The sequence below is a fragment of the Sylvia atricapilla genome, chromosome 3 (assembly GCF_009819655.1).
Source record: "Sylvia atricapilla isolate bSylAtr1 chromosome 3, bSylAtr1.pri, whole genome shotgun sequence".
Lineage (NCBI taxonomy): Eukaryota > Metazoa > Chordata > Aves > Passeriformes > Sylviidae > Sylvia > Sylvia atricapilla.
Window position 1 is genome coordinate 78,946,573 of NC_089142.1, and position 12,351 is coordinate 78,958,923.

Below are 12,351 nucleotides of genomic sequence, written 5' to 3' on the forward strand. Positions count from 1 at the left end.
CCCCTCTTTCCCCCATCATCCATTCAGATCATGTTTAATTGCCAAGCCCTCCTTCTTCAGATCCCATCACTATTCCCTATTTAATTCAAACAACCTTCTTCCAATGCACTGTCCAAATTTGAGGGGAGAAGAAAGAGCCCAAAATCTGTTCTTGCTTTCAATCCTTACACCTGACAATACAGAGTTACAAGACTTTATGAAATCCTCCCTTGCCTTCTCATGTCCAAAAGTCCACTGATGGAAAAGTTTTTTCTGAAATCTCTACTGAACTTTTGCAAACATTTTTTGAATGGTTTATATCCTGGCCAACTACAAGCACTGTCTATTTTGACAGATAATGTCATATCAAAAATCTAGAGACAGCTGGTAAAAGAAAGCATATAATGAATACAGATTCCTTACTGGTAATCTCCAAGTACAAAAATCATCAATGTTAAAGTCAAATCTGAGCTAGAGTTCTTCAGAGTTGGGTTTTTTTGTTTGTTTGTTTTTTTGTGGGTTTTTTGTTTGTTTTTGTTTTGTTTTTTTGTTTTTTGGGTTTTTTTTAAAGGAACATTAAAATGTACTTAATACAAAACCCTTAAAGAAAAAAAAATCTAAACCAATTATTTGCTCTGGGATTGCACTTTGTTGTTTTTATGTTGGTTTTGAATCATCCAGAAGCAGACATAGCAGAAAGCACTTCAATTTACACGTTTAAAGTTCAGCAACAAAAATATTTCAAATCACTAAAACTATCTCAACACTAGTTGTAATTTGCTCCCTCCCTTACCTCTCTCACATAGGAAATGCCACCAAGAATGCAGAAGAGTACAGCATTGATCAGGGCAGAAGCACAAAAACTCATCCTTAGCTTGAAAGATTTGATAAAGAACAGACAGACAGAACCCAATAATTGTTGAAATATCTTTTGCAGATAATAATATAACTGAGAGGCTAGTAATACTAAATTTGTACCTGAAACATGATATCAAACAGGGTTCTGATCTAGTCACTAACACACCGAGAACCAAACACCCAGTTATTTGCGTGTTTGCTACACACAGCACAGCTGTACCAAAAAATAACCACAAGAGTGCCCTAATGGCCTAACCCACCAAAATTCAGGTAACTTTAGTTGCTGCTGGTTCTGCTGACTTCATCAGTACCATGCTAGCAAAGTTATTCATTGTGCTTACACATATGGACCATGCTTTCAGAGAAAAATGTGTTAAAATGTTACGCTTTAAGTAAGTACCTTATAATTGCCCTGGTGGTTTAGCAGCAAACTTCCAGAGAAATCAAGCCTGCAACTGTACATTTACTCTTCTCAAAATGTCAGCAGAACATCAGCAATAAAACAGTGAAAGTCAACTACAGTTTTCATACAAAGACATTTTCACAGAACAGCACAAAATGATGTGAAATTAAAACCTGATGAACTTCTTATTGACAGGAAAAAAGCCATAACTATGACAAACAAAACTAGGTCGTTAAGACTACATACTGCGCCTGAGGTATTCCATCAGTGGTGGAATAAACACTGCGCTCTTAAAAAAGTAAAAGTTAGTTAATTGTAAGGACTTTACATCACAAGCTTGCCTTCAGAGATCATATGGCAGAGGAGTAAACACATGCAGACAGTCACACCCTAACAAGTAGAAACATCCTAGTTTACATTCCTAGCTGGCGACAAACACTAAGAATTGTGTCATTTGCTGTCTGCTGGGATTCCTTTTTACCTTTTTTTTTTAAAGTAGTTTCTTGTTGGTTCCAGCCCAAATCTGCCAGTTAAAGACTCATTGCTGACTCAAGAAAAAAAAGGCAGTAAGAAGAGAATACATAGAGAAGCAGTGCTCATAAATGAGATCCTTACAAATTAAAAATGGAGCTTTCAACATAATTGCATCAAATTTCAAGAAAACTAATTTGTAGCACTGAAAAGGAAAGAGACTGCTTTAAGACAAAATGCACCCTCCCCATTACAGTATAGGTTTAATTACTGTACCAGGCATGATATAATGGAAGCAACTACACACATGTATGAACGCAGAAGCAAAATACATAATCCAGTGAAGTATAAAGCACAGCAATTTACAAAAGTAAAAATGCAATAGACAAGGACGCTAACTAAGAAGGGCTGTTCCCTAATATCAGACAGTAAAAACAAAGTTTTTATTAGAGAAGAAAAATGTATGGAAATACCTTCTGTAATACTAAACAAGCAAACAGCAGAATGAGTACACAGACCTGAAATAATTGGCTGGATGTTACACCATGTGTATGTTATTCCTTTGTTGTGTCCAGTAACAGAGGCTATACACATCCCACAGACACTGCCAGAGTTTCTATGGATATGGGAACAACCAAATCAGCCTACTTGAACAGAGTTGCCAAGCTCATACCAGAAGTCACCATCTTAATATCAAGTGAAATTGAAATTTTTGTAACAAGAATTTTTAACTCATTCAAGCTGTAAACAAATGTTACATACAAACTAACATCTAATATTTTATTCTATATTACAGGGATGGAAGAAAAGAAAGAAATTATTAAATGTTGTTCGGAGTGACAAAAATGTTGATCAATAAAATTGACAATCTGTTTGTACAAACAAAGGTTCAGAGAACTGGAAATGCCTCTAGTTTATAACAAAGTTATTTAATCTTGGATATACAACCCCTTCAGCATCACCACACAGTAGCTTCATTACCTGTAAAGAAGCCTGCCTTAATATTATTCTACAATGGATGAAGTTAAATACCATTGATTACAATAACATCAACAAAAAAAGCAATTGCTATATTACTGATTTAAGACCATTAAACATTGGGAAAAACAAAACAGACACCACCTCTATTCCATTACCATTTCTAGTCTATTTTTCTCACCAGCATACTGATTTATGCCAGTTATTTCTGACCATGCTGAACTATGCATAATGTTGGAAATATATGCAGGTATTCTTTGAAATGGTACAGAAGCAATGGGCCACTTTAGATAGGTTATGAAACAGTGCTGCATCACACTATGAAATTTTAGTCAGATGGTCTGTAGGTTTAATTTATGTTTATACAGATGTACACACATGCATCAACAACAACAAAAAAACCCCACCCAGAACATTATGACATTATGGAAAACCCACTCATTAAAATCATAATTGATTTTACCACAATATTATTCATAAATCTTCTGCTACTGATAATAATTATGCAATGTATTAGTGGATTTTTGTCCTATTATTGTTAACAGTAAATCAGAAGCATAAATATCACTGGGATAAAAAAAGAGCTACCAGAAACACATATCAAGATCAATCAAAGAAACTCTACAGTATTCAAAAGAAAAGGTGCTTGCTACAGCCCTGGGCCTACAGAGAACACCAAGAATGCCTCCCTCGGGCAGCACCACTGAAGTGGCTAAAAGTAAAGGAAAAAGAAACAGTTTTGTCTGGAGACAGAAGAGTTGCTCAGGGGTACCACAAATCTGGGAAGAGTTAATTATGTCTGATAGATCGTGAGGAATGGCACAACTGCAGAAGAACACAGCAAAGACTGAGAAAAATCCTGTTCTTCAAACAAGGAAAACTGCATAGAGAGAATCACTGGCACTGACTGCAGGCATTCCTTGTGCGAACTTCCCTGGCTTGACCTCCTGTGGGACCAGCAGCACCACAGAAGCCACAGGAAGCTAAGAAATAAAAGATGCAGCTAATGGAAAAAAAGTCAATGTTTTGATCAGCCTGGCACGGAGCGTGGTGTTCAGAAACATGCTGGAAGCCATGAATTGAGAACACATCAAAACAAACCTGCAAGCAGGTCAAAGCCTCCTTCGCCCCACAAGCAACCCTCAGCTGCGTTTTGCACACCTGCTCCAAGCATATGCTTTCTCCATTAGATGTTGCTGCCAGAACCAAACAAGCGATGAACTCATCCACTTTGTCCATAAAAGTACATGTAGGAGAAGAAACATTCAAACTAACTTCTACTGTGATTTTTAATGATGATAAGAAATATGCAGAGCGGACTAGAATATCAGACAGTATAACTGGGCAGCTGAGGAGACCAACACAATTCTGCCTGAAGGTCAAATCAATATCAAAAAAAGGTCTTGTGTTACCAAGAACATTTACCATCAGACGTGCAAAAACCTAGTCTGGGAGAAGTTCAAAGGGGTAGAAGAGGTGATAAAGTTGAGAAGGAGTATCATACTGTGTAAATGGCTTTTATTCAGTGACACAGCAAATGTGAAAATTCTCCCTTGGTGCGAGGCAGAGTAAACAGAAGAGGATTAACTCCACGGTTCAGATCCCTACCTGCAGGCAGTGCCAGGGAAGGCGCCTGCCTGCCCACACCACTGCTGCAGGCAGCTGGCACCGTGGCTGTGCACGGAGCAGAGGGAAAGCTGGCAGGGCTGCTTGCTCACTTACATCCCAAACAATCCCGAGCTGGACTCGGTCAGCATCCTGCTCCTCAGTGGTGTCTCAGCAAGCCAAAGCAGCTTTGGCCACCTGCCCACTATGGGTTTCTCTACAACAGAAATCTCTCCTGTCTCTGGCTAAGAAATCAAACACTGCAGTTAAACACAGGCACAACACCTACCATTTCTCCCTCTGATCAGTTCTTTATGGTGGGATTAAAAATACATGCAAAGGCAATTTTCGTACCACGTTCAGCCTTCATTCTAATGGCAAAAAAAGTTTTCAAGACAAACGTGTAGTATGTAACTTCATTCTTCAAAGATCTTTCCACACAGAGCAAAGGGACATAATTGTGCAATGGAATTCTAAAAATCTTCTCATCAGACACTTAACACAGAGATGATTCCTTCCACAGACACCAAATACTTACATTCACTATGCCAATGTGGTATATGCGCATTGACCATGTCAGTTTTAATATCCCATCCCTCCCCAAGTCAATTAGCTAGAATCACTAATATCAACCAAAAAGACTGATAAAAATTATGATAGTCATTTGAATACAGATAGTGCTTAGTCTCTACTTTGTATTAGGGTTGATTAAGACATGTAAAAAACGAGCTCAAAAATATAAGTCACCACTTAGCCACTCTTACTACTTAACACCACCACCACTCATATTTTAATGCATAAAACAGTGCTACAGCTGTCTGCAGAACTCATTGAAATAAGACACAAGAATCTCCACATAGTATCTGTTGTGATTAACCACCTTAGATGATATCATAACTGATTTTTTTTTTTAACCTCCTATACTTTCTAACAATAACACAACAGCAGCAATACATTACTTAACACTGGACTGGACAACAGTTCAATCAGTACATGTTAACTAATATTTTTCTGGAAGAATTTTTCCTGTCAAAATAAAGTACAGGGAAAAAGTAAAGGATAACAAGAAGTAATGTACAATCAAGATCAAGACAGCAGTAAAGAAACATCAGTCATAAAATGTTTCAAGAAAATGAAGACAAAATTTCTCAAAGTTTTTCATATCGACAACAACTTGAAATGAGAAAAGTTCCAAATTATCATAGTAAAGTTAATTTCATTTTGTAAACAATGGTTCTTATTCCAAATTTAACATTCCTTAAATTGCCCTGAATAAGGATTTACTTAGTCTACTTTACTTGACCACAGCCTTGTATATAACATGGAATTCTACAAAACAGTACTCACCTTAAATGCTGAGTGCCTAAAGTTGAGTACTATTTAATTAGGCAAATGAACTGAGATTCTAATAAATAATCTTGACTTAAAAAAGATGAAATCATCTTCGTATAAGGTAAAAAAATACTTATGCAGGTACCATGAAAGCCTTCCCCACTTCAAAATACATTTACTTCAGAAGCCTCCTCTAACTCTACTTTGCTTGCTTACACATCTTTTGTAGATGAGAGGTGCTTATTTTAAGTAATGGAAGATGCTAAGGAATGGCAATGGTCCTTTTACCACCATCTTCTTTAGACTCTCATTTAGGTAGCTTTGCAGTCACCACAAATTACTATCTAGTGCTGGTCCACGAACTCAAGCACTCATTTACTAAATGCTTTAACAGATTATTGTCACTAAATCTTGAGTAGATGAACCTTTCAGATGCTCGTTTAGTGCTAACAGCTATTATATAGCTTTTGAATTACATTGGTTTATTTTAAAGACAGCATTATGCAAATCCCAAATGAAGCTACTAGCTAAAAAAGTAGTGATCAGCGTGAAGGTGACTTAATCCCACCATTTAAGGAAAGCAAAACCTTGATAGTTTGAAAAAGCTTGTCTAACTTGTTGAATCAAGCACCATTTCAAAGCACCACTTCCAACCAACATGAAAAACTTCATGATCAGTGCTTAAGTATCTTGTTGAACTACTTCAGGCAAAAGATAAGAAATTGGTCTTTAAAAAGAAGTAGAATTGAATATATATATAGTTTTAACCTACGATTTTCTTTTAGCTAGGCCAAAACATGCCTTCAAAAACATACAGGTTACAGGAGCCCTATTGTAAAAAAAAAAAAAAACCACAACAAATCAAACTTAAAAAAAAAAAAAGAACTTTTGTTGGCTCTTCCCACATCCATTGCTAAGCAGCAGTCCTGCATGTCTCTACCACTCCTAACAAAGCAGGACTCCAGATTTCATCTGGACAGATTTACAGATTGATGACGATGAAGAAGAAGAAGAAACAGTGGAAGAACCATAGTACATTCAAGTCATGACCTGTAACACTTTGTGGTCTTTTAGCTTTATGACCAAGATTTCTGAGGGAAGGAATCACAGACACTGAGAGGCCCATGGGAATGGATGCTTCTTTCTCACTGCAGTTAACAGACTAACCAGGAGCTGCCACATGACTGGGAGGCTATTAAGAGCTTTTCTTCAGATAGAAAACTTTCCTGAAAGACCTACTCCACCCTGCTTGTAAACTGGAGGGAAAAGCAAATGCTGCATGTCAAATAGGTAGAGTAGGACGGGAATTCACAGGCTGCCTGGCAAGAAGAGAATAGGGGCAAGTAGGAGGAGAGGCACTACTGTCCAGGCCTCCATCCCAATGGCCTCTACTCACCCACGGAACGGCTGAGGCTGCTCCTCCCGCAAGCAGACCATCTGGGCATCAGCAGCAGTGAGAAAAGTCCCACTGTGCAACCAGGGAAGTGGGGGAGCACCTACAAACAAAATGGAACAAAATGTAAAACTGAATTTAAGGAAGATGAGCTCACTGGATTCTAAACTCTGAGGAAATGTATCTGAAACTTGAAAGGAAATCGAATCATATATCCCAAGCTTAGCAGCTGTTGTCTAGTGTGTTTTTAATAAAATCGAAGATTTTATCCCAAAGAAAGTTTTGGAAACATGACTATAAACAGCTATATGAGAAATTCAGTTTACATACAAATTAACTTCATGAACAACAGATACAAACTAATTAGAAGAAATTACGAGAAACCTGCATCCAGTAAATTAAATCCATATTTCATGTACTAACATTTCCACATATGTGTCAATCTACAGCAAAACAATGATGTCTTTGTAATTATTTATTGTCATCTAGGGCAAAACTAAAATAAAAGTACACATGCTTTATCTGAAAAAAGCTGGGACTTAGGGGAAACCCAAGTGGTATTTGTTTATGCAAATATTTCCCCTCTCCAATTTCCAAATTCCTATTACATCAGAAAAAAATTATAGAGGATTACACTGCGCCACAAAGTGACACCCATTACAGCAAGTCTGGGCCTTGAGATCTATCAATATTAATAAAAAACAGATGAAATTGCCCATATAAGCTCTATGACAAGGAACTTATGAGTTTGTTTATAACATTTGGTGTAAACACAAAAAAGTATGAACTCAACTACTCATCTTTTTTGTCTGTGCTACAATGTAAGCCTTCAATGGATCTATTACCTAAAACTACTGTTAATTAAACATGTATACAAAGAGAATATTTTCTTCCATGTAAATGACAGCTGGCTAGCAACATCTTAATTAAGTTGTAAATCCTGTATTGAAAAATTATTATATAAAAACATCTTAATCACCTTCGACAATCAATCTCACCCTAGATGTTTAAAATAATTAATCATGTTGAGGACAGATGAGTTATTTGTTTAAAGGCTACAGCCATAAAACCAATAAGGTCTCACATTTATAGAGCTATTTAGAACTAACACAAAGGCATTTTTTGCATGAATAGCTTCCTGCAATTCCAGAATCCCTGGAATGCAAATTCAGTTATGAAACCAATTAATCTTTTTAATTACTTAATTATCTCTCAGATCCAACAAACAGGCGATTGTAAAATACGAGAGAAACAGGAGGCAGAATGAAGGCATTTGTAACTGCACGATGTCTAATCTATTCCAGAAAAACAACTGCCCTCTGGAAGTGGCAATTTCCCCTGCCAGGCAGGATCCCTGGTACATCTGCAAGCAGCTGGGCTTACAGCACTCTGGCTGGAGTGTTTCTCAAGTGCCTGGGTATCCTCCATTTGAGATCTGCACATACTGTCACCAGAAAAGGTGAATGTGAAACAGATTGTCAAGCACAACAAGTACCTTGGATCCAGCCTTCACTTCAAAAGGCTCATTTCAACCTTTCCAGAACAGAAGGTTCATCTGTCTCTCCTACCCTGAATTAGCCTGAGCAATCACCTGAGTAATTTTACTTTATATATATAAATATCTATTACTTCTGAGCAAAAGTTAAGTTTTCTTCACTGCAATTTATCAGGTTTATTTTGATTTAGCACTGACCCCTGTTAAGAATTTTTTCCCCCACTTTACTTGGCTTTTGCTAATTTCCTCCTATTTTATCTACTTGTGGCATTAATCTTGCCCTTTCATCTGCAGAAAGTACAGATAATATAACACTGGGAACAGTGATAAATATGTGCTTCATGTTCTCCAGAGACCAATGCAGTACTTACACACTTGCCTGTTACAGGCCCCCAACCTTTTCTTCAGGTCCAGACAGACCACAGCTGTTACTTTCTTTTGCAAATGGAAACCCTTCACTTCTTGGAAATGTCAAGAGAAAAGATTTTTAATATAACTTGTTTTTTTAAAAGCAGCATCGGCCTATTCCATTAAAAAAAAAGTCTTAAAATAGCCTGTTTCTATTGTTTACCACCCAATCATTAGGTCTGCAAGCCCATTCAACACACTGCCCTTAAACTCTGAATTTCAAACACATTTCAGATGCACGTCTGGTTTTCTTTGAAACCAAACCACAAGTGCCATAGACATTGCTCAAAGATTTAAAATAAAAAGTGCATTATGTTGAAAGACTATATAGAGGGAAAAAAAATCCTCACAAAACAACAAAATAAGGTAGCAGTAAAACTCTGTAATCTTCAGATTACATTTCATCATTAGAAATTGCAACTAACACTTTTTATCATTCCCCACTGAAATTTTATTTTGGTTGCTTCTAGCTGGCAAACTTAGCTCTTTAACCCAGAACTCCTTGTATTTCGGCACCAGTATTTTCTATTAAGGAGAAAAAAAAATTACATTTCAGCAATGTCAACACTGATTTCTTCAAGGAATCGAGATCAGAGAAGCAATATTGGCATTTCTTGCCAGTGCTAAAAGCAAGTTAGTACTTTTTTATTTGAATTTCTCAAGCTTATGCAATCTGCTAGCACCTCTACCTGAGAGGTTTTAAACTGGTTGCCAATTCCAGTCAAATAAGGACAGAGTTTAAAATACAGAAAAATAAACTCTTAAAATGTAAGGATAAGAAAGAATAAAGCCAATATTTGATTGTTGCCATTATCTAGTAACCTGAGGGACAGAAAAGTAGAAAAGGTGCTTTCTTTGTTGTTGGGTTTGAATTGGTTTTTCAGAGGGATGGGCTGGGTGGGGGATTTGAGGGTTTTTTTTGTTTGCTTGTTGTAATTTATTTTTTTTAATTCAATAGTCTTTTGTCTTTTAGAATAGTTGGCAACCACCATATGTTTAGTTGTTAATTACATACCATGCATCTTTCTTTGCCTAGTGCAGGTGCCATGGAAGATGCAAAAAGAGGCAGAAAAACATAAAACACAGCTCAAGCTTTTCTAACAATGAAAAGGAGCTTTGTATCACCTAGACTTGCTCAACTTGAGGCATCCAGCTGAAGTATCTGAACTACAAACCCAACTTCCCCATCCTGACATTATGCTATGGACAAGTCTGGATATCTGCACAGGCATTTCAGACCTTTGGTGACCTGGATCATCTTCCCCACTTTCCCTGTTAACCACAAGGCAACATATCCATACTTTTGACACACTAAAACATGTGCAGAATGTATCACAATTACACCTACCAGAAACTATCCTAATCCATACAGCCCAGTAAAATCTTCAACTCCTTAAAAGAACAGATGTATCACTATATATGTATAGGTTTTCTGAGTTTTTCTTTGAACAGACATGGTAAAATAGACTGGGCTGGTAAAATAGGTGATGCAAGGACAAAATAGGTGATGCAAGGACAAAATAGGTGATGCAAGGACAAAATAGGTGATGCAAGGACAAAGCACTCTAGAAAGGAACAGTTTAATCAGTTGCTCATTATGAGTATTATGAGTAATTTTTACACTAAACTTATGTTTTTATATGCTAATAACTATACCAAGGCTTAAAGAGATGCTGCTGTGAGGCTAGACACCATACACAGTCTGCTATGAAAGAGACTGTTCTAAGTAAACTAGAGACTGTACTAAGTAAACTAGTAAACTAGATGCGAGAAAAGATATATTTTTTATTTATGAACTTTGTTTGTGCCATGTACAGGAGTGTAAAGGAGAAGGTAAGAGCTGCAGTGTAGAAGAGACATTGCAGGAGGGAACAGAAGAGGCTGATTTGGACAGATAGCTGGAAGAGGGCTGAGAGGAGCTGTTCATCCAGTGGAGGAGAGGAACTCTTCAAGCTGGAAGCACTCACCATTAGTCATCAGGTAGTTTAAACTGCTGCAACTGCTAGTTGAGAGGACAGCTTTAAACTCTTTATGACTCTTCTACAGGGCTGTTTTTCGAAGGCCTTCTACTTCAGGCAGAGAAGTAAGTTCAAGTGCCCTCACTAAGTGAAGAAGTTTTGCCAACCTCATAATACCGACTAGTGGCAGATGATAACTTCAGGATATCCTTTAAGGCTATACTGCAAGCAGCAAATGTAAAAAGTGAGCAAGTACAACTTGATTTTCACACCTTCCTCAATGAGGCCTTAGAGATGAAAGTTCGGAAACATGATGCCAAAGGAAATTCTCACACAATAAAACATGATTTTTGTCCTGCTGAAGGTCTCTTACCGGAACAAGTCAGCATGACATGAAAAGCATTCTGAAAAATAGAAATACTGTCGTTTTTCAATACTTTCTTAGCTTTAAACTAGCTCCATGAATTCAATGATTATACACTTAATGGGGAAGTAGAGAACAGTCTAAAAAACTCTACAGTATCTTTCAGCTTGTTGAATTTAAAGCAGCTATCACTATAAAAACAGAAAATTAGGGTTTAGTCTACTGTACAAGACAGTATTTTGACCCTGTTAAAACGCTAAACTCTGTAGCACTTTCGGTGAACCAGAAAAACACCAAAAGATTGCTGAGGCAAAGTAGGACACTTATGAAAAGCGGCAGGCAGAGAGGTACAAAACCCTGAAAGCAGAACAACAAAAAAGCTCTTGCTGTTACTCTGTATTTGCTTGCAACAAACTTTCTTGGAGAAATTAATTTCAGATGTCAACATTTGTTGGACTTTTTCCTCCCTCAAAAGATACATGCAGAGAAAACGTTCATCTATATTTTCAAACGTTTTGTTTTAAAGACTGGATTTGTCATGACTTCATGGTTAATTCTTCTAGAGTTCTGAAACAAGAAAGGAATGTCTCAATTGAATTATGAAATTAAAATCTGGATGTTGTATGCAAGGTGAGACACACTACCAAGAGTCAATTTTCTTCCACATCTGAATGGTAATTTTATGAAAATCAAGTTGCACTCTAATAATTATATGTTCCTCATGCAAGGTTTTAGGGCAAGAGACTGCAATAACCTTTAAAAAAATACATGAAAGTTACATGGAAAATGATCACTTTCTTGCAATATTTTGGCATTGTAACACAACTATTAAAGCAATAATTTATCGTAGAATGCAGCTTTTACATTTTCTACATATTAGAACCCTTGCAGTTTGAAGATACTAAGATGGAAGCATACTAAGAATACAGAAGAATAAATTCAAATATTTAGTTCCAATTCAGAAATTGTGATAATTGTGATGTTATTTCTACTGCTGTACAATTGTTTTAAAGAAACAAAACCCTTAAGGCTTTATTTTAAAAGTTGCATTGACAACAATGATTAGTCTCTCTGTTCAAAGGGAAGAACAGTATGATCCAGCCAGTG

The 12,351-nt window shown here is 36.8% G+C and overlaps 1 protein-coding gene across 2 annotated transcripts in view; it reads right to left on the reverse strand.

The window, feature by feature from the left end:
• Positions 1-12,351, reverse strand: part of CRIM1 (cysteine rich transmembrane BMP regulator 1) — a 176,742-nt gene that overhangs the window by 114,579 nt on the left and 49,812 nt on the right. Inside the window, exon 3 of one of the 2 annotated variants that reach the window (XM_066315931.1) lies at positions 7,023-7,122. The exons of the other annotated variant lie outside the window; for it this stretch is intronic. Within the exon in view, the coding sequence (XP_066172028.1) occupies positions 7,023-7,071 (49 nt within the window). The 5' untranslated portion in view covers positions 7,072-7,122. The remainder of the gene's footprint in view (positions 1-7,022; positions 7,123-12,351) is intronic. 2 annotated transcript variants of the gene reach the window in all.